We start from the raw sequence: 23,744 nt of genomic DNA on the forward strand, positions 1-23,744 counted from the left end.
CGGTGTTTGGTAAATATTAACAAACCAGGGCGCGTTACTTTGTGGAGTGTGGATGCAGGAGCTGGCTTGGGCTCCGGGCGGTTTTCCTCTCTTAGAGCCCCCGCCCCCAAACCCCAGCCCCACAGTTCACGCACACACACACCTGCTTGACAACAGAAGGAATCAAAATCAATATTGTATTTGTCACCCCTCTGTCTCCTTTTTACTCCATCAGCAGCCCGGGTGCCACTGAAGCGAATTGTGGATTTATGGAGGGAAATTAGCATAAATTATTACGAAATCTGTAGCCGTGTGTGGTCCAGCTTGTGGGAAAAGAGGCTATTGCGAACTCTCCAAGCAGAAAGGTGGTCGGTGGTGGGCTCCGCAGAGGCGATGAATGGCTATTGCACGAAAGAGATTTCCAGTTGGTTTGCACATGGGTATAATTGACTTATGTGTATTTTATACAGTTTTCCCAACAACTCCCTAAGCCTGCGGGTCGGATGTGCCCCCTCCCCAAAGCTTCTATTTGCTTTGGGTTCTGTACAATAGACTGGTGCACTTTTCAAGATTTCTGGAAAGTGCTCCTTCCTTCCTCTTCTTCATAGTACTAGCCTTAAAACTCTGTAAATAGCATGCAAATCCCTCTCTTCCCTTGGGCTTTGTAGATCTTCAGTAGGAAGTAAGATACAATTTTACAGCAAAGTACACTTTTTAAATGTGCATCTCACAACTAACTCCTCGCCCCACCCAAGGCAAAGTTGTGCTATTAGGTTCAATTTTCTTAATGAGCCCTGGGCACAGGCAAAGTGCTTCACCTCCCATCTTCACCCGAGCCAAACTTTGAAGATTCCTACTTGTATCCTCCCATGTCCCAAACTTGGTGGTGACAACTTTCCCAGGGAGACGGACAGAGATTTATCCCAACTTGGATTTTTTTTTTCCACCCAAACGTTTCTACTCTTAGAATTTAATCTTCTGTTTACTCGGAGCAACGATTTCGACAGCCATACAAAGGCCCTTTGCAAGGCAACAAAATGCCAATTGTTAAAACAAGAAAACATTTCTCTCTCCCCATCTCTCACCCCCAACACGCGGGAACGCGCGGGCGCGCACACACGGGGTCGAAAAGAATCTTCCTGGCTATAGCAGGGGGAACAGAGATCTTTCACTCCTATCGTTGCATATCCCGAATCCAACCCTTCTCAAAACTCTGTTTCTATATGTATGTACATATTTTCTTAAAGGATCCTAAAAATCCTTGCGGGCTTCGATGCTCGTACCTCCCCTTCCCAGGTGGGCTCCTGCCTCGCCCACAGGAGCACCCTCTGTTTTTTCCTCACAGGGCAGCTGCCTTCTAGAGCAGGAAAGCTGTGGACCAACGCCTTTCGGTCTGTGAAACACAAGCCCTCACTACTAGTCATCTGGGGCCCCTCAAGCTCCCGAGCTTCCCCAGCTCCTCCCATCTCAGGATCCTCTAGGCTAACCCGGCCACGCCATATAACCCCCAAACGTCGCACCTCCTTAGGAGCTGAAGCAGGCGCAGCTCCGTCGAGTACCGCTGCCTCCCCCCAAGCTCGCCAGAAGTTCCTCCCGGGTCCAACTGGTTTATCTGCAGGGGGTTTACCTGCCCTTCTCCAGCCGCGCCCCCAGAGACAGGTCAGCGTCCCTCCCCCCTCCCCGCCCCCCCCTCCCCGCTTCACACCCACCTCCTCCTCCTGGTCATTTTTTCCGAGTTAAGAAGGTGACATTATTCTTTTCTTCAAGCACTTCTGTTAATATTGAAAAACGTGCGCTTGCATCTCAAGCGAGGCAACCCAGACGCGAGGGTCATTTCAATATTCATGAAATTGTTTAATCTCCTAAATTCATCGTGTTTAAGTTACGTTTTGGTGAGTTATTGACCACCTCAGAAACTGTGCTTAATGGGGGGGGGGGTGCGCGCGCACGTGTGCGCGCGCGCGCGCGCGCGCGTACGCACACACGCGTTTAAAGATCTTTTTTATGCTAACCCCAAACAGCTCCACTAATAATGCTCTAATATCACTAGAAGTATCAAAACTTCACACCCAGAAATCTACCACCACCACCACCACCACCGCCTCCTCCTGAAAAAAAAAATGTTCTCACACATTTCGAGACTGAAGGTGATTTAGTGTGAGCTGTTGCTATTGAGTTTTTAACAACGCGGTAGAAGGAATTTCTTCTAAAAACCATAAAGGTCGGAGAATGTGCAGAAACCAGCGGGAACGCCTAGCGTCTATACTTGTAGACTGCGTGCAAGCAAGCGGGGTTGATTCACTATTTCATAGCAATTAGATGATGATGACAACGATAATAATAATAATAATAATTATAATTATTATTCACTGAATCTCCAGAGACTATTCCAAACCAGGGAACAAGCCGCCCAACACTAGGCAAGGTGACCCCAGGCACATCCCCATCCTCTCTTCTCTCCAAAAAAGTAAAACCGCTGGTTCTTTGCAAATCTAGAAGGTACTTCTGTTTTAGTGGGGCCGCAGGCAGCTTTTGCTGAGCCCTCTAAACTCTAAATAACTTCTTTCTATGCAAAAAAAAGGGGGAAGGGAGAGAAAGTTCCGGCTGTAAAATGCAAACTTCCAGGCCACGCCTAACTCCTAAATTTCAAACCACCTGGGGAGTGAGAGACCTCGAGCTTGATAAAGCGTGTCAACCAAACTCAGGCCCTGCCCAGGTCCACATGCCGTCTTCCCCAACAGCCCAGAGCCTCCATCCTGTGTCTTGGTTACCAAATTCCTGGAGGACTTTTAAAGTGAAGACCTTGCTTATTTGCCCAGATACACTACTTTATTTTTTTTTTTAATTTGGCCAATACACTTAGATACAAAATGGGCTCTTACAAGGGTCTGTCCGATGATATTCTTGTATTTTTAAACCCCATCACTTAAAGCTACACACCCACTGTGCCGGGCTAAGGCAGCAGCCTAGGAAGGTCAAATCAAACTTTGACCTGCCTCTTGGAGCGGTGGAGGAAGGGTGTATTTTCATTACAATAACCTATGCAACCAGCCCCGGGTAATGCCAAGAGCAGGAAAAGGGTCAGCTTCAGGGGAAAGCCGTGCCTGAAGTTAGCCAACAATACAAACCCGATACACTGCAGAGGAAACAAAATACCCCGGCCAAGCAATTTCCATGTCAAACATCATCTGCGCAGCGGCTCGGTCTGTGAATGTGAGTGGTCGCCTGAATCCCTGCTCCGCGGCCGGCCGGCGCCTCCTCATACCTTCACACCGCGCACCCTGGCCCGCGCGCGCGTCCTGCTCCCGCCGGTGGCCGAGGCTCTTCCCCCTCGCCCAGTCTGGAGCTGGAAGTGATTCCTATTGGTCAAGGTGTCCATGTAAATAGGTGTGAAAGAAATCAGAGCTGGCCAGGCTCTCCCCTCTCGCTCAGTCCCCTCCCTCTGCATCCCCCGCTCCCCCTCCTCTTCCTCCTCCCCCAAGGCGATTGTCATATGATAGCTAAGAAGTGGCACATTAATGAAGCGCCGCTACAGGGGTCTTTTCTGCTCCTGTCACCGCTTAAAACTATCAGATGGTTCGAGGGAGGACATGGAGGCAGCCACCTAGCTCAGTGGAGCCGCGGAGCCCACAGCAGCGCCCTCCGGAACCCCGAGGCCGCCGCTGCCACTGTCCGCGCCGGGACTCCGCCGCCGAGCTCGGCCGCCCGCGGAGCTCACGGCCAGAAGCGCCACGGACCGGGCGGCGCGGGGCGCTGCGGGTCTGAGCTGCGGAGCTCAGGAACGAGTGGAGCCCAGCCGAGGCAGTACACTGCACCCCGGCTGCGCGCCGGGAGGGACTGGGCGAGCAGCAGCGCCATCCCGGATGCGGACGCGCAACTTGGGGCAACTTTAAGGTGAGCCGCTCTCCGTTGCATCCCTACCCCCAGTTCCCGCTCCTGGTCCGGGCTTCCTTCCAGGCTACCATCGCGCCGCTCGCGGGCTTCCCCTCCCGCGCCCCCTGGCCGTCCCCAACTCGACACGCAAAGTTGCTGGCTAAAGAGCTCAGGCACTGGCTGATCCGGCGCCGAAGCCCCCTACTCGCCACCCCCGAAGTCTGTTCTCGGCCTGGCTGACCTCGCGGTGTCTGTGCATCCACGTCCTTCCCCCCATTATCTTCCCCCCTTCCCAGATCCGAGCAGGCCCGCGCGGACCCAGAGCTAGAAAGGGGCAAAGAAGAAGATGCCTCGGCCCGGCCGCAACACGTACAGCGACCAGAAGCCGCCCTACTCGTATATCTCGCTGACCGCCATGGCCATCCAGAGCTCGCCCGAAAAGATGCTGCCCTTGAGCGAGATCTACAAGTTCATCATGGACCGCTTCCCCTACTACCGGGAGAACACGCAGCGCTGGCAGAACAGCCTGCGCCACAACCTTTCCTTCAACGACTGCTTCATCAAGATACCGCGGCGGCCAGACCAGCCCGGCAAGGGCAGCTTCTGGGCGCTGCACCCCAGCTGCGGGGACATGTTCGAGAACGGCAGCTTCCTGAGGCGCCGCAAGCGCTTCAAGGTGCTCAAGTCGGACCACCTGGCGCCCAGCAAGCCCGCTGACGCGGCGCAGTACCTGCAGCAGCAGGCCAAGCTGCGCCTCAGCGCGCTGGCGGCCTCGGGCACGCACCTGCCGCAGATGCCCGCCGCCGCCTACAACCTGGGCGGCGTGGCGCAGCCCTCGGGCTTCAAGCATCCCTTCGCCATCGAGAATATCATCGCGCGCGAGTACAAGATGCCTGGGGGACTGGCCTTCTCCGCCATGCAGCCCGTGCCCGCCGCCTACCCGCTCCCCAACCAGTTGACTACCATGGGCAGCTCGCTGGGTACTGGCTGGCCACACGTGTACGGTTCGGCAGGCATGATCGATTCGGCCACCCCCATCTCCATGGCTAGTGGCGATTACAGCGCTTACGGCGTGCCGTTGAAGCCTCTGTGCCACGCAGCGGGCCAGACGCTGCCCGCCATCCCCGTGCCCATTAAGCCCACGCCGGCCGCAGTGCCCGCGCTGCCCGCACTGCCTGCGCCCATCCCCACCCTGCTCTCGAACTCGCCGCCCTCGCTCAGCCCCACGTCCTCTCAAACAGCCACCAGCCAAAGCAGCCCCGCCACTCCCAGCGAAACGCTCACCAGCCCGGCCTCCGCCCTGCACTCAGTGGCGGTGCACTGACCCGCAGAGGCCGGCGCCCCGTCTTGTCCCCCCCACCCCCCGCAGCTCACTCGCCTTCCCCGGCTCCCAGTCCTGCCCTCCCCATCTGGGACCGCCACCCTAACTTGTCCAGTTCACCTTCGGCCAACCCTCTCTCCCCCATGAGAACTCTGTTTTGGACCCAGGAGACGCAACACAAACTTGCAGATGGGCCTGGAGGCGCGTGGGAGTTGTCCTCGCCCCCAAGAGGGGTTAGGCAGGGGGCACCTGAGCCAAGTCGTCCCATTCCCGGGGCCCCCGAAATCCCCCTCCCACTGAAGAGGCAGGGGAAACCCTGCCTCCCGCAGTCTCGGAGAGGGGCGCGTCTGAGCTCGGCCCCGATCCGCGAGGCTCCGGACACGGCGCCGTTAGTTCCAAGCCCAGAGAAACCGCCTTGGAGGTTTCCCGGAACAGATCTTCCCTGAGGGCTGCAGACGCACAGCGGAGAGCCAGATCTCTGTTTACGTCTTGGAAATCTGCCGCGAAAAGGGACCACTGGCTTCCTACCCTACTCGCCTCCGCCCATCCGGCAGGGGCTGGGCGGACCACAGCCTCCCGGAGTAGCGGCCCTGCCTCCCCGGCTTCTGCGGAGTTTTCTGGTTTGGGGTTTTGTTTCCTGACAGAGGCTCCAGGCGCTGGGAGTGTAGGGGAGAGGCTACCAACCTGGGAAGGGGACGTTTGTCCTCTACACAAGCAAAATAGAACTAAAAGTCAACCTTGTATGTTTACAAAGCGCCCGGTAAAACGTAAACAGTGAACCTGAATCTGTAGTGCTTGGCGGGCGAGCGGGCAAAGCCCACTTTACAAGTACCTGTTGTAATGTGAATGTTTACTCTGCATTTCTGGCCAGGTTTAGGGGAGGGAAAGGGGGGGTGGGAAAGTTAATTGGGATGTTAACTTTCCGATTACTTAGAGACCTTTTTAGCTATTTATTTTATTGCTGGAAGGAAAAAAAGAAAGAAAGAAAATGAAATAAGTCCAAACTAAGAAAGCATCAAGGGCAACCCTAGAAGAACTTAGATAAGCTGACTAGAAACATGAAGGAGGTGTCACCGGATAGGTCTCCCATGGACAAGCCTTTCTGTTTGCTACAAGAACTTTTCCGAGAAGCTAAAGGGCTGCAAAGAGATGTAAATGCTTGTGAATAGGAATGATTATACACTGTGTAAAATGCACTTTTGTTTGCTATATTCCTTTAGAGTCTTAGGTAATTTGCTGGAAAATGAACTGTTGTTCTGGTGTGACCTGCTTAAGTTAAAAAAAAGTTGTAGTGTCATCAGAGCTGTACAATTTTTACCTTTCATTTTTCTCCCTCCCTGTACAGAATTAGCATGGCATTTTAAATATTGATGTTCTTGTTCCCAGCATGCCTGTTTTAAGACAAAGAATTTTAAAAAGGTGTCTACATTAAATTATGAACCTAGTCCAAATAATATTTTCTCATTAAAATATGTAAATGCAAATTTTAGTTTCGTGTGTTTTTGAAGAGTTGCTACAAACAGTAACTTTACCAAAGATAAATGCACTGCTTCTCTAAGCATGCTTTCTGCAATACATTGTCTGAGTAGTTTGTCATTTTCATAACTTATTTTTAAAACAAACCTCCTCTTATGCACTTGCAGACTGGGAAGAAATTACGCAGATGGACTCTCGAAGATATTGGCCCAGAGAGAAAGATGAAACAAACTCTTTCTAGTATAGATCAGGTGCACAGGTGTGGTGCTAAAGGAAAAACTGTTAATGAAAAATGAGTAACTTTATATGTATTTTGACTATCTTTAAGTATACATTTTACAAAATATACAGCACTTGTATAAATGTAAGGCTTCTACAGAAACCAGGTAGAGGCGATATGGAGATATAAAGCATAAAGGCAAGCTTGCTTACCCAATACTTCTATTCTGATGCATCTTATTTGCAGTGGACCTTGATCTCCTTGCTCCTTTAAATTATTGCAGTCGCTGAAATGTTCTTCTTCAGAAGTTACTTAAAAGGTCACCTAGCCTGTGGAGAAACTTGTTCACTTTTAACTGAGCAGATTTCTCTTTACTCCTTCATCTGGGAAAACAGTGTTTGGTGTGTTTATTTTAAAGAAGCGAAGGAAGATTACTTTAAATGCTTGACTCTGAGTATTTGCTTTTCTTCAGATTTTTGCAGAGAATTAAAGTTTGCCAAGAACGTATGGCTCAAGGCCAATTAAAACTTTATTGAAAGGGTCACAGTATTTCCAGAGTGAGGTGTATATTCAACTAATGAAGTTACAAGACAAAGAAAAACTTAAATGGTGATTAACACTTTACTGTGTAAAATGATTAAACAAGAGACCTTGTGCAACACAGAGAAACCCACACAGAAATCATCATCACTCTACTCCACAAGGAGAACCCTTAGCACCTGTGACCTTTATATGTTCAGAGGGTTATCTGAAAAAAAATTTTTAGGATTAATGCAAAGGGTAATTAATCCTGCTGTGACCATTTTTTTTTTTAAGGAAGGATCCCCCACACACAGCCAAAAAAAAAAAAAAAGGTGGAAAATAAATGAATCATTGGACTGATTAAAATGCATGAAGCCACTAAAGCTCGTCAGACAGGGGACAACTAAACTCATTCATCAAGCCCGATTCACAATTATATCAACACGATCAGCTAAAGAAAGCCTGGAACACTTACCCACCCTGCGCCAGGAAACTCTTAAAACTTTGTTCTCAACCAGAAACCATCTACATTTTTAAAAAGTGAAATACATCTTCATTACTTCCTGCAAAATAAAATTAAAGCCACCTCTGGAATATTCTAATCTCCTGGAATTCACTAACACTGAATTTGAACTGGGAATGAAGGAAGCATAAAGGACTAACACGGGTCTCAAACATTTTGTAAATTTTCAGCTTAGATAGTCAGGTAAAATACTCTTCCTAGGAGTAGCAGTAGAATTCAGAGGCAAGTGATGTGTACATACACACATTTCATAAATGCAGGTAAATAAGACGCAAGTCCTATTTCCGATTTTTAGTAAAGGAGTGATTTCAACTCAGTATTTGAAAATGTGCTGTTCAGCTGGTAAGTTCGTCATGGTGTATTGCAAAGAATGAAATAACTTGGGCATTGTGAGTCCTCCTTTCACCACTGCAGGCATCTCTTCTCAGATGAAGTTGAATGAGTAAAGTAAAAAATCCATTGATGATATTTTGACCTTGATCAGAAATCCAAAGGCAGCCCAAACACACATGCCTCCACCCCACTCCATCCCCAGCTTTGAGACTAGCACCCAGTTTAGCTGAAGTACCCCACAAATAAGGAAGTTTATAACTAGGATACCTTCAATGGCTCTCTTTGTCATGTTAAATCTTTTCACCTGGCTCAAGTCCAAAGTCAATACTCACAGCTTTAAAATAAAACTGGAAGAGACAACACCGTGCAGTGAGGTGTCTGTTCGGGATCTCATCCTGAGAAGGGAGTTTAGTTATATTATTTTCTGTTTTGTAAATCTGGGCAGTATTGATTTATTTTAAGTTAGGTTTTTGATTTGGAAACCTATTTCCAAATCTACTATTCTGTTACTTTGATTTGGAAACCTATTTCCAAATCTGCTATTCTGTTTTTAACATGCTTCTGTGCTCAACTATGTTTTTAAGTGGCTTTATCTGTGATTTGGGGAAATGCTTACACAATGGATGAGTTTTGTACACTTTCTTGAGAGAGAAGCTGCTGAAGTTCCCACTGTTCCTATTGCCTGGGTTGGGCGGCGGGGCAGGGGGGCGGGGGTCTTAAGAAGCCTGAAGACTAGCAAGAGCAGTGCTAGTAAATGATCCTCGGAGCGGCTTAACTATTACAGCAGCAAGTTTAACTCCTTTAAAATAGATGAAAACACTGAGTGTCTTGGAAGCATAAATCTGGCCAGGTGCTCAAGTGGGATGAAGCTGGTAGGTGGGAGGGGGAAAGAATCCAACGGAGTACTTCTAACAGAAGGTTTTACGTTGGTTAATGCAAGGTTTGGGGGTGGGGACAGCGGTGTTCAGGGATGGTTTATACTTTCGCAAGTGGAAACTCCCTCTGTAAAAAGATATCCATTTAAGAAGTGGCAAGGATCAGGATCTGTTCTCCAATTCTTAATATAAATGGCAGTTAATTTTTTTTCTCCTAAAGCCACATATGCACAAAGACACCCAAACAAAAACAAAACAAAAAACAATCCAACCCACCGGCTGTGCAGCCTCAAAGGGGATGCATTTGTTTCGTTTAAACTAACAACAAATTATCTAATTAATATGTTTCAATTACAGCATGAAAGGCGCAGCCCCTGGACCGCCCGCCGTGGGGTCACAATAGCCCCAGAGCCCACTCTAGGAATTTACAATAACTTCACATCTGTTTCTTTATTTCCCACTTTTTGAGTCTAAAACTCCTCTCAAGATCACTTCAAACTACGGGGCTGAGTTATGAAATATGTCCCGGTGTTAAAGGGGGATGAAACTTTGCCCACGGATGCTTCATTTGCAAGCAAAAAAGTGAAAGCCCATTGAAGAGCATTAAACAAATATATTAGAATTCTGTCACTTTATGCAATTGAGTAGATCAAATGAAGGGTCCCGGCCACTTCATTCACTCTCATTCACTCGAATAGAAAATGCAAAGAATAGCAACCCGAGACTGGGCCACCGATGTAGATTTAGCTCCTTTTTACTGGGAGACAAAAAGGCTGAATTTTCACAAACACATTGCTGACTCGGGGACTAGGAAACCGGCACTGGAACCCCTTTGGAATTTAAATTCATTTTATCTTCCTCTCTCTTTGCGGGGATCTGTTTGCACTACAGTGCAAGATGCAGCGGGCATCCTCTGGCTTCTGAAAAAATGGGGGAGGGGAAGAAAGTGAGTGGGGGTGGCTATGTGGGCCTCAGGATTCTCAAGGAGCTCTTGGTGGTCAACTGACACTCAGTTCTGAGATAATAACTTTGATTTAAACAAATCTTTATCTACATCAATATAAATATCATTATATCACACATCTCCTAGCCTCTTACCTCCTTGCTTGGCACGGATTACATAAATGGCTTGTTTCCAAAGATCAGAATCACGTCTGGGTCGTCCAGTTCACTTCTTTCAACTAATATCTGGTCAATGGTGTCACAGTAGACTTGAAAGCTAAGCTTTCAACCTCACCTGCTCAGTACTCTTCTCTTTCTCTCTCTAACATGCACACGTGCACACACACACGCCACTTCCTGATAGCAACCCTATCTGAGCACCATTATGGTAAATTTGTTAAGCAAAAATCAGGAGATGAGACATTCTTTGGTTAGAATTTCCAAGTCAGAATCTTCTTACATTTTCATTTCCCATTTTTGGGGCAGGGGAAAAAGCCACATGTGTCTGTGGTAATTGAGATAACCTTGTGGTACTACTTCTGTCCTGTGTCTTCAATGGCCAATATTTTTGTTTCGATGAACTTTATAGATTTTTATGTGTCAACATCTTAGAAAGCTTACAGTGCTGTTAGAGCTGCTTCTAGAAACAGAACGGGGAAAAATAAAGCAGCAGACTTCTCAGCTTTTGAGGTGTGATTGCAGAGGAATGAACCAGTTTTCCTTAAACTTGTAGTCTAAATGAGATCTGATCTGAAGGAGGAAGTATGTGGAGGGTTTTATTTTGTATTTTTTAAAACGTGCCTGGTACTTTTCCCAGATGCATTCGAACTTTGAATGCTTTTCATTTCAGCTTCAAGATTTGTAAGGTTATATTTGACACTATTCTTCATTTAATTTGTGGGATTGGTGTCTGTCGCCGGGGACAGGAGGTAGCTCAGATCTACAGCTACAAGAAAGATATTGAAGAAATAGTTGGTTGTTTTATAACCGTAAGCTCTCAAACTCACCAGAATTAATAACAAGCAATAAACTCATCAGTACAGTAAAATAAGAAAATAATTAGAAAATATCCATGGAAAATTGTAATTGGCTAAATAAAACCTTCCTTAGAAGATTTCCCTTCCAGAAATTTTCAAGAATATACGGACAAAGGGTTCTTTGGAGGCAGCCTCCTTTTGCCTATGTCTGCAAATAACCGATGTCAAATCAGCTGCAAGCTTTTGAAGGAACAAACTCAGAGCATTAATTAGAGCAGATTAAGCTCACAGATAAAAAGCATTCTTTAAGTATCTGTTGTTTGGAGACATTGTGATTCTGATTCATGCTTTGCAGCCTGTATATTTTTATTTACTCAGTTAATTTCTTCCCCAGAGTGTTCCCTGTTGACGGGGTTTACTAAGGTACACAGTGCAGAAAGAATTGTTGGTTTGCAGAAACAAGTGTTTCCAAACTCTGCTTTTGGTATTGATTTCTCTCCCCTCCTTTCTGAAATACAATGCATTGGTCCAACGACTCCACCACATAGCAGCGTATAGAGAAACTGTTCAATAAAGGATCTTAATTTTGTGCCACTTAGAGGAAGCTTAGTATTTATTAAGTAGTATCTAGAGTGTTTTACATTAATTAGAGCAGCTCCTTGGAGAGACATTACAGCCAAGAACTGTTTCACACAACATCTCAAATCCCCCACTAGATCTGCCATAGCGAAACACAGAGCTGCAAGGGTCTGCCCGCTTGGAAATGTCAACATATATATTATTTATTTACATATGTTTGATAGACAGACTGAAGGTCTGTGTATAACAATAAAATGCTTATTGAAAAGGTCCCTATCACCCTGGGTGCAGTGATATTTATGTCAGCTACAAAATAACCACAACAACAACCTGAAATAACGGATCTGTCTCAAGATTCCTGATGTGGATTTCATATCAGGGGGAAAAAACTGACAAATGACTATCCAACCCTCCTTTGTTCAATAGATGAGTCAGTCTGAATCATATATTTCTGGGACTGCCTGGAAGATGCTAACAGTTCTCATCCTTGTGTGTGTGTTGCTGGGGAGGGACTGGGCAGGGGAGAGTAAGGAAGAATAGGCAAGGACGAAATTTGAGGACTGTCAGATTAGTCCAGGTGGTGTATATGCAGTGATTCCTGTCCCCAACACAGAAGAATAACTCGCTAAATGAATGGGAGTTCTGAAAATAGTCCTGTTTAGTTTCGGTAAAAGCGCTTTGCCTTTGTTCCAGCTGTCAGTAAGTGAGAGTACTGACTGTAGATTTCAGCTGTGATACCAAGTTTGTACAATTTAAACCTCTGAAACGCATTTGAATTTACTTGTGGATGCTATCGGCTTTAATAAGAGGCAAACCCCTCCCATAAAACAAGAAAATGAAAATGATTAACTTTGACATAGAAATATAAACAGCAATTTGATTAATTATATTGCTAATTATTCCTTGCTGTGGAGCCAAACATTATTCAATTCTTAAAATGACAGATGCTGAATAAATCATAGAAAATAATTACTTGGAATTTCACTGCAGTGAGAAATGGTGGCATCTATGGAGAGATTTATATTGATTTCTAAATATGTATTTGGTTTTGTTCTATTCTGTTTCACTTAGAAATTTAGTCCTTACTGTAAAAATACTACAACTATGTAATAAAATGTTTTTTCTATGTTTTCCTATGCATATATTAAAATAATCAACTTCTCTTTTTAATATTCTCATCATTATAATCAGTATACATATATTTGTATATCTTGGCTTTTCCCCAGCATTATATCATAAGCATTTCTCACATTTCCCCATGTTTTCATAACATGGGAAAACATTATATTAATAACCATCAATTTTAATGGTTGTACAGCCTGCCAACTGAATGAACTCCCCTGGGTGAGGCATTCTGAATATTTTTAGGTTTTGTTTTTTTCTTTGTTTGTTTTGTGAATTTTACAAAGACCGTTGCAGTGAACATCTTTTATACCGAACTAAACACTGTTTCCAATGATGTAAAATATATTAACATTGACATGTGGAATTCCCTAATGGCTCCCTGCAAATTCAATAATGTAATTTAATTTAGGATTCTGCTTCAGTTCTTACATTTCCATTGCTCTCACCCTCGACCCAGAGCAATATTGCCGGCCTTAGAATCACAGACACTGAATGTTAGAGTTGGAAAAGTCCTGAGAGATTCCAGGGAAGTCGATTTTTTTACTCATTTGTTGCATCCCACTGATATATTCCTTTATCTACATCCAAATAATTTAACAACACCAAAGCCAAGTTCTGAAAGTAAAACAAAAATTCAGTCCTACCACCAATGCCAGGCCAATGCAACAAAAAATCAGAAATCAAGAAAGTACTGAAGTTGTCAAAATGAAGGCTTTTTACTTGATAATGTTCGCTCACCTCATTGTAAAGTGGTTTACAAAGCGTGACAAGCTGTAGCCTTCTGAAGGGGGCTGGGGGTAGTCTGTGTAACTAGAGGGAATGGTCACTGCTCAGTTCCAGGTCTGAAGAGAAAGGGATCCACCCTCGAGTCTGAATCATTTCTTAACTCTGTGATACTCTCCTGACATGGAAAACAAGTGGTCTTCCAGACAGACTGCCAGGAGTCTAGAGGGTCCAGGCACACAGCAAGTGTTACTACCTCATTTCTTCGGCTGCTGTGAGATGCTAATTCTCAAGATGGGAGATGGCAGGAGGGGCTTCTGGGGTGGGGATGACCAAAATGTGCCAGGAATCTGAGATCCTGATTTTGTCTTGTTATTGCAGCATTTCGTTTCAACCTTTCTTACATGACACTTTCATGTCTGATTTCCCCACTCCAGGTTCCTGAGCTCTTATTTGTTTTTCGTCAAGTGGCTTCACACTGTGTGAGACACAACACAGGTGCCAATGGGGTGCTTGTCAGTTGAAGAATATCCAGGCATCCTGGAGTGGACCCAGGAAGAAAAGCAAGCAGGGATACTGCCATAACCAGTGGCTAAGGTTGAGATCATCTCCTGAATTGGAATCAATGTTTTTTGGTGGGAAAAAAAATCGTGGAACCAAATGAATTTGTTCACAATTACTTGCCTGTAGTTCCCAAGCCATCCCAACCACACCCCCTGAGCTAATCACTCCTACCTTCGGCTTGGCTCACTTAACAGCGAGAGGAGAGATATAAGAGGAGGAACAGATGAAGGCTGAGAGGAAGAGAAGCAGCTGGATGAGAATCTGATGATTCTGCTCGCACGGTCCTTTAAATAGGTCAGCGAACACACCTCTTCCTTTTAATTCAGTGCCGGCCAATTCAACTCAGTCTGATTTAATCCAGTTCAACAAGTATCACTAAGCATCACCTGCACAAACAAGATCTTTCAAACACATATTTTGGTCAGAAGACCTGAATTGGAGTTCTAGTTTTGTCACCTTTTACCTAAATGGTTCTGAGCAAGTCTCCTGAGCTTTCTGTTAGTTACCCTGCTGTCAGAAGAGAGGTAAGGTGCCCTCAAAGGCTTGTCTCAGTGAATCAAGTGGAGCAAAGCAGATGAAAGAGCCCTGAAGCGCCAGCAAACTTAAGTTACCATTACTGTCGACGATGGATAAATAGTAAAGCAAAAACCGCTATTAAAAATTGTCCTGACAGAAGGGCCATCATCAAAAAATCTATAAACAATAAATGCTGGAGAGGGTGTGGAGAAAAGCGAACCCTCCTGCACTGCTGGTGGGAATGTGAATTGGTACAGCCACTATAGAGAACAGTATGGAGGTTCCTTAAAAAAACTAAAAATAGAACTACCATACGACCCAGCAATCCCACTACTGGGCATATACCCTGAGAAAACCATAATTCAAAAAGAGTCATGTACCAAAATGTTCACTGCAGCTCTATTTACAATAGCCAGGACATGGAAGCAACCTAAGTGTCCATCATTGGATGAATGGATAAAGAAGATGTGGCACATATGTACAATGGAATATTACTCGGCCATAAAAAGAAACGAAATTGAGCTATTTGTAATGAAGTGGATAGACCTAGAGTCTGTCATACAGAGTGAAGTAAGTCAGAAAGAGAAAGACAAATACCGTATGCTAACACATATATACGGAATTTAAGGGAAAAAATGTCATGAAGAACCTAGGGGTAAGACAGGAATAAAGACACAGACCTACTAGAGAATGGACTTGAGGATATGGGGAGGGGGAAGGGTGAGCTGTGACAAAGTAAGAGAATGGCATGGACATATATACACTACCAAACATAAGGTAGATACCTAGTGGGAAGCAGCCACATAGCACAGGGAGATCAGCTCAGTGCTTTGTGACCGCCTGGAGGGGTGGGATAGGGAGGGTGGGAGGGAGGGAGACGCAAGAGGGAAGAGATATGGAAACATATGTATATGTATAACTGATTCACTTTGTTATAAAGCAGAAACTAACACACCATTGTAAAGCAATTATACCCCAATAAAGATGTTAAAAAAAAAATTGTCCTGACAACCCACAGAATGGGAGAAAATATTTACAAACGAAGCAACCAACAAGGGATTCATCTCTGAAATATACAAACGGCTCATGCAGCTCTATGTCAAAAAACAAACAACCCAATCAAAAATGGGCAGAAGACCTAAACAGACATTTCTCCAAAGAAGACATAGAGATGGCCAAAAGCACATGAAAAGATGATCAACATCACTAATTATTAGAGAAATGTAAATCAAAACTACAATGTGGTATCACCTCACACCAGTCAGAATGGCCATCATCAAAAAGTCTACAAACAATTAATGCTGGAGAGGGTGTGGAGAAAAGGGGACCCTCCTGCACTGTTGGTGGGAATGTAAATTGATACAGCTGCTATGGAGAACAGTACGGAGGTTCCTTAAAAAACTAAAAAGAGAATTACCATATGACCCAGCAATCCCACTACTGGGCATATACCCTGAGAAAACCATAATTCAAAAAGAGTCATGGGGGCTTCCCTGGTGGCGCAGTGGTTGAGAGTCTGCCTGCTAATGCAGGGGACACGGGTTCGAGCCCTGGTCTGGGAGGATCCCGCATGCCACGGAGCAACTAAGCCCGTGAGCCACAACTACTGAGCCTGCGCGTCTGGAGCCTGTGCTCCACAACAAGAGAGGCCGCGATAGTGAGAGGCCCGCGCACTGCGATGAAGAGTGGCCCCCACTGGCCACAACTAGAGAAAGCCCTCGCACAGAAATGAAGACCCAACACAGCCCAAAATAAATAAATAAATTAAAAAAAAAAAGAGTCATGTACCACAATGTTCACTGCAGCACTATTTACAATAGCTAGGACATGGAAGCAACCTAAGTGTCCATCAACAGATGAATGGATAAAGAAGATGTGGCACATATATACAATGGAATATTACTCAGCCATAAAAAGAAACAAAATTGAGCTATTTGTAGTGAGGTGGATGGACCTAGATTCTGTCATACAGAGTGAAGTAAGTCAGAAAGAGAAAAACAAATACCATATGCTAACACATATATATGGAATCTAAAAAAAATAAAAAGGTTCTGAAGAACCTAGGGGCAGGTAAGGATGCAGCCATAGAGAATGGACTTGAGGACACGGGGAAGGGGAAGGGTAAGCTGGGACGAAGTGAGAGAGTGGCATGGACATATATACACTACCAAACATAAAATAGATAGCTAGTGGGAAGCAGCCGCATAGCACAGGGAAGTCAGCTCCGTGCTTTGTGACCACCTAGAGGCGTGGGATAGGGAGGGTGGGAGGGAGGCTCAAGAGGGAGGGGATATGGGGATATATGTATACATATAGCTGATTCACTTTGTTAAACAGCAGAAACTAACACACAATTGTAAAGCAATTATACTCCAATAAAGATGTTAAAAAAAAAAACAGACCTACCATATGACCCTGCAATCCCACTCCTGGGCGTATATCCAGAGAAAACCATAATTCAAAAAGACACATGCACCCCAATGTTCACTGCAGTACTATTTACAATAGCCAGGACATGGAAGCAACCTAAATGTCCATCAACAGAGGAATGGACAAAGAAGCTGTGGTACATATATACAATGGTACATAGATACTCAACCATAAAAAAGAATGAGATAATGCCATTTGCAGCAACATGGATGGACCTAGAGATTGTCATACTGAGTGATGTCAGAGAAAGACGAATATCATGATATCGCTTATATGTGGAATCTAAAAAAATGGTACAAATGAACTTATTTATAAAACAGAAGCAGACTTACATATATAGAAAACAGTCCTATGGTTACCAGGGCGAAGGGTATGGGTAGGGATAAACTGGAAGACTGGGATTGACATATACAAACTACTATATATAATATGGATAACTAATAAGGACCTACTGCATAGCACAGGGAACTCTACTCAATACTCTGTAATGACCTATATGGGAAAAGAATCTAAAAAAGAGTGGACATATGCGTGTGTATAACTGAATCACTTTGCTGTATACCAGAAACTAACACACCATTGTAAATCAACTACACTCCAATAAAAATTTTAAAAAGTAAAAAATAAAAAAATAAAAATTGTCCTAAGAGGAGTTTAGTCTTCAGCTCTTCAGGACAGAGTGCCTACTCGTAGAGAGAAGATCTATTTTTCCTGCTATTTTTTAACCCCCCAGTTTCCACTTGTTCCTGTGCCCACCCCTCTGAAGTAGGTTGGCAGTGGAAAGGGGGTGCTGTGGCAAAGGAAACCATGGATTCTTGCTTGCATTTTCTCTCAGTGGGCCTTTTCACAGAGTTTTAGATATGATGTTGACAAACTGCTATTACAGTTGCTGAAAGGACTTGAGAGGAAACAATGTGACGGTTTTGGGGAGGGGGCACTTCTAGCCTTCTTTTCCCCACCAACCAATGGCAGAAGCTACTTCCCTGTCACTTGAAATAATTTAGTAAGTGACTATGTAGGATTTACCATGGGCCAGGTACTGTTCTAAGTTCTTCACAAATGATAACTCATTTAATTTAATCCTAATAACAGCCTTATGAGTAACAGGTTTTTATTATGTCCATTTTACAGATGGGAATATTGCGGCACGGGGCATTCAACTAATTTGTCCAAGGTTACTCAGCGAGGAAACAGAATCGATGCCCAATGGACTCTCAATGAAAGCTGGTTTAATATAAGGATACTTTTGTTACTGAAGGCAGCAGATCACATGAGTTCCCAGATGCACGGGCTATAGCAAGCTCATTCAGGTCTGCAGAGGGAGAAGCTGACTAGCTCAGACACAAGATGATTTCTGCAGCTGCCAATGTAATTATTCTTTTGTTACTTCTCTTACCCCACCCAGCTTTGCTGTGAGTTATGATTCACTAAATTGCATTTTCTTCCTAAACAAACCTCTATTTAACTTATGTGGAGGTGGGGTGGGGCAAAGGGAGAGACCACCTTCAAAAGACACAAAAACAACAAAAACAACCCTCTACGCTAACTCACAACAATTTTTGATTTTTGATCTCAGTCCGATCAGACACCAAAAAAGTCACAATGGAACACTGCCACCTGCGTCCCCTCACCCCGTAAAAAAAAACGATGGACCTCAAGGTATATCCAACCAGCCTGGATCCATCCACAATTAACTCAGATCTTTTGGGAAAAAGGGCAACTGATCCAATATGAAATCTAAGCAGGAATGTATTCTTGTAGTTAGATGAAAACTGCCAACCTATGTGTCTTTTCCTTCCCTTGCATTCTTCATCCGATCAAAACATAACTCAGAAGGGGAGGGGGAGAAGTACCATTTTTGTAATTTCAATGTGGTTTTAGAAAGAAGAAAAAAAAAGAAAAGAAAAAAAGGAGGGAGGGAGGGAGGGAGAGGGGAAGGGAAGGAAGAAGGGAGAAGATTGATTTAACTTTCTCAGTAAATATAATTTTGTTTGTTGATGACGGAACCAAATACTGAAGGGGTCAATATTTGAAGTTTTCTCTTAATGCTCAAACTTCTTTAGTGATACTTTCTAAAAATATGCTTGGGTACTCACAAATCTTTTACAATCTAACTACCAGGAGGCAGGCGTTTATACACTTATAAACATGCATTTTAAGAAGGTTGTATGGGGCTTCCCTGGTGGCACAGTGGTTGAGAGTCCGCCTGCCGATGCGGGGGACACGGGTTCGTGCCCCGGTTCGGGAAGATCCCACATGCCGCGGAGCGGCTGGGCCCGTGAGCCATGGCCGCTGAGCCTGCACGTCCGGAGCCTGTGCTCCGCAACGGGAGAGGCCACAGCATTGAGAGACCCGCGTACCGCAAAAGAAGAAGGTTGTATGTCTTTGTGTTTATATCCAACTCCGGCCTCCCTTTTGACCATCGGCTTCAGTTACAAGTGACTCCTAGGAAACAGATGGTTTTCATAGTTGGCTAGTGGGCTCCCCGCTGGCTGTGTTAGGAGTCTCTCAGCCTTGTTCTAACAGAGTTGTGTTTGCTGGATGTGACTGGGCTGAGAATGCTGGTGAAGCTCACTCAAGCTTCTTGGTCACCTCACCCTGGTTTGGTGGTTCACCTTGTTAAATAAGGTAAATCACGTTACATACCCTGTGTTTCTGGCCTCTCTCCACTGCACAAACCCTCACCTCCCCCAACTACAAGAGGTCCTGGGGCTACTTCTCCAATGACCACACTTAGTCTTGGAGTCATTCCAGCCCACTTCATCTTTAGGTGTAGATCCAGTGGCAAAGGTCAGGGTCCTTTCTGCACCTTTTCCCTTATTCTATTCTATTTCCATCTGAGTTTCAAAATGGCCATCCGTGCAGGGCTCAGCCAGTCAACTGCCTCTGGGACTGGTGTCTGCGAATGTCCATGCTCCTTGGCAAAGCCATGGAGGGACACTGGGAGAAGATGCTTTTAGATGCTAAATAAGCTATTTGGGAGATGTTCTTTTTTTCCCTTCATTTACCAACTTTCTTACAGCAAAAATAAAACAAACCCTACTACTACTTTGGAGTAGAACTGTTCTGTGATGGTTTCTGCTGCAATTTGTTACACTTATTTTTCAGAGCCATATTGAGGCACCCTTGTCCCCAGTGACTTGGTAACTAGAAATTCATATGTTGTTGGGTAGGCTGACTCACATGACCCTCGCTGAATCTCATAAAAATACCTTGTTCTGCAATCAATACATTTGGCAAGGCAGTCAGCTTTTTTTTTAATTGTTCAAAGCATCATACGTGTCCTATACGGCATGTTATATGCCATTAATCAGCATATAAGGGCCTAAAGGGAGAGAAGTAGAAAGATATTCTTACAACTTATCAAGGTTGGGTACTATCTCCTCCTGAAAAAACAACAACAACGCAGTATTCCTAAGGGGGTAGAGTAAGATCACGGAATCAAAGATTTAAAGAGGAGGCATTGAGCAAATCACTGAAACCCTCTGAGCCTTCCTCTAAAACACGTGAGTTACAGTAAACATGCTGAGCTGGTTATTTGCCAATTATCTCTCAGCTCCAAATTCAGCTCTCTATACTTTGCTCTGAAAATTTTATTTCCCAAACTCCTTTGCCAGCTGACTTCCGGTGAGTTTCTGCAAACAGCAAGTCCTAGAGGAATGCTGGAAGGAGAGAGAGGGGGAGAAGAAGCCTCCCTCCTGGTTGTACTGTTCCTGTTGGCTTCTCTCCCACAGTGGCTTGGGCTCTAGCCTCCACCTCCCTTAAGCCCTCCCAGGCCTCACCGAGCCCCCTGCAATGTGCCGGCAGAGATCGGAGTGCCAGCAACTCAGGGTCCTTCTGCTGAGCACCAGAGGCGCCAGCAACAGCTGGGCAACACCTCCTCCTCAGCTCTCCAGGGCTCCTCTACACCCCTAGGCTCTGCCATCTCCCACCTCTTCCTTTTCCAGGAGTGGCAGCTGCTTCCTGCAGTTACTACCTTGACATTTGCCCAGTATTCCTTTTTTTGTGCTCTAAGCCTACTAACACCCATGTAACTGATTCTCTGTATTAAATTTTCTCTCTTTGAAATATCTAGTGTGACTTCTGTTTTCCAGATGGAATCCTGAGTAATAGTGTGTTTATGACCCTGGGTCTCCTAACCCATCAGCTCCATGAAAGACTGTGTTCCTTCACTCAGCGCATACCCACTGAACCCTGGGCATGGGCACTCCATTGCGTGTGAGCTCGGCAACAGGGAGACGGTTACACATATATGCCCAACAAGCCCTGATCGCCAGGAACTTGCCAGCTAGTAGAGAAGACATACATGGAGAGCAGCCTAGATAAGAGAACAAGTGCTGCGAGTGTACTGAGAAGGAGGTGCGGAAACAAGAGGAACAGAAAGCCTTGAGAGAATGGAGGGCTTGAGACTGGGTGAAGGCACATAGCTCACACTCAAGCTTACCAGCATAAGGACTTCAGGTGGTATATCTGGCAGACAGTAGAAGAGGTCACTTGGTAGAAAAAGAGGCCTCCTGGTAGGGACCAGAGGGAGGCCAGGTAGGGTGAAGACAGAAAATGGAAGGTTCTTGGGGTCACAGGGAAGAGTCTGTGTAGCTAGCGGAGCCCTTAGGAGATTTATGAGTAATGAGGCTGCACACTGAAACGGCCTCCGCAGGAAGGTAAGAGGTAACGAGCAAGATAAATGGAAGGGGAGCAAGGACCATGGACAGAACACCTGACACTCTCCAAAGATGCTGGCTGGGTCTTTCACGGTTTCTTTCACCTATAAGAACCCTCATTTCTCGGATGTCTACTATGTATCTGTACTGTTTGATTCACACGTATTATTCTCCGTTAATTCTCACATTAACCCTAGGTAATCCTCATCATAAAAACAGGGAAACTAATAGCTAAAGGAGTTAATACCTTTTTCTGGTAAGCGACTGAATAAGATTCAAACCCAGGTTCTAACGGACTCTAAATCCAGTGCTCTCGTCAATCTACCTGCTGCCATTGTAACATATGGCTAGTCTGTCAAAAAGTATTTATTAATAGGATACCATTGAGGCTACTGTGACAAACAGAAGGAGGTGACGGTGAGATAATTAAGAATAGGGAGAAAAGAATGGATTTGAAAGACATTTCCGATAAATTAGAGGGTACGGTGACAGACTAGATAGTGAGCAGGGAGACGCTGGGAATGAGAGAGGAAAATTAAATGGCAATTCAATTAGTCAGGATTCCTTGGGCTGCAAGTAAAAGAAGCTCAATTCAACCTGATAATTCTAACAGAAGTCCCAGTAAGGAATGTGATCATTTCTTTGGGTCTTCGGCCCATCCCTAAACCAATCGCTGTAGCTAAGGAGACATAGTACTCTGGTTAAATATGGGCCGTGTCCTATCTCCAGGGCCCAGGGAGGCAGGTCCACTACACTGGATTCCTATAAAACGATCACTATATAATAACTCTGAAGAGTCAAGCCTGCTGAACTAGTGATGGGGTTCCATGGCCTACAGTAGGCATGGTTGATAGCACGTTAACTTTGGGAGGAAAATGCTGAGTTTGGTTACGGATCTGCTAAGCTTGCGCCAGCTCCAACAAAGATGCAGCCTAATCTCGATTCCAGTCATAACCTGGAACCACTCCCATGTTTCTTCAAAAAGCTTCAATCTTCTTGACTTTAAAGATAAAAGTGAATTCTGACAATTCTGAACCATCCACTGGTTTAATGAAAGAGACCCCAAAACATGCCTAAACTTATAGAACCTATACACAAAGTAGGGGAAGTTTTCTTTGTGAATGTGCAGATTACTGGACCAGGGAATGTCATTTTCGTCTCCTCTTCATAAATTTCATGGTTCGCCGCATTTGAGCTAAAACGGGGGTTGGCAAACTATAGTCCGTGAGCCAAATCCCGCCTGCCACCTGGTTTTGTACAGCCCATAAGCTAACAACGGTTTGTAGGTTTTAAATATATGGAAAAAAATGAAAAGATTACTAATGTTTCATGACACATGAAAATTATATCAAAGTCAAATTTCAGTTCCCATAAATAAAACTTTATTGGCATACAGCCTTAGTCATTCATGTACACATTGTCCATGGCTGCTTTTGCCTTACTATGGGAGAATTAAGTTGCAACAGAGACCGCATGGCTCGCAAAGCCTAAAATATTGATTCTTTGGCTCTTTAAGTGTGCCAACTTGAGGGCTGAAAACTTGGAGTGCCAATTGGCCAGTGAGGTTTTTGCTATCACACCTACCTTTATTGGGTGGCAAATGAGCCACAAATCTGGCAAAAGGTCAAGATGAAGTCTCGATCTTCATCAAGCAATGATCCATTTGATTGTGAATTTGGGGCCTATTGATAAACTTATACAGAACTTGGGTCAAACATTAAAAGTCTCTCACAATATGTGCTTGTATTTCTCAGGTTGCTCATAGGATCATCTCATCTGTTTTTACAGGCTGTGTAGTTTACAAAGTATTATCAGACACACAGTTGGTTTGATCCAAATGTAATATACTACATACTCAGCTTGCGGTAAGGCCTGACTTCTCCTGGATATGACATTTGCTAGGGATTAGGTGACTGAAATATTTTCTAATAAGGTAGTAAACAAACAAATGAATACATTTAGGAACGATGTTACCTGTTATATAACACATAAGCACATTCCATATGGAATGGAGATTAGCTGGTTGCCGTCCCAGCATCTACTCTCCCCTCTCCCAAACCTCCAGTTTCAGTATGAGAATGCATGAGGTCCTAAGTAGAAGTCCT

At 44.8% G+C, this 23,744-nt stretch overlaps 1 protein-coding gene across 1 annotated transcript; it reads left to right on the top strand.

Moving 5' to 3' along the window:
• Positions 1–4,047: 4,047 nt before the first annotated feature.
• Positions 4,048–5,176, top strand: FOXB1 (forkhead box B1; the record flags this gene model as incomplete). The annotated part of the gene is made up of 1 exon (XM_082836598.1): positions 4,048–5,176. The coding sequence occupies exon 1, from the start codon at positions 4,199–4,201 to the stop codon at positions 5,174–5,176; it is 978 nt and encodes a 325-aa protein (XP_082692724.1). The 5' UTR covers positions 4,048–4,198.
• Positions 5,177–23,744: the final 18,568 nt, after the last annotated feature.

The sequence above is a fragment of the Leucopleurus acutus genome, assembly GCF_964270905.1.
Source record: "Leucopleurus acutus genome assembly, chromosome: 1".
NCBI classification, from domain to species: domain Eukaryota; kingdom Metazoa; phylum Chordata; class Mammalia; order Artiodactyla; family Delphinidae; genus Leucopleurus; species Leucopleurus acutus.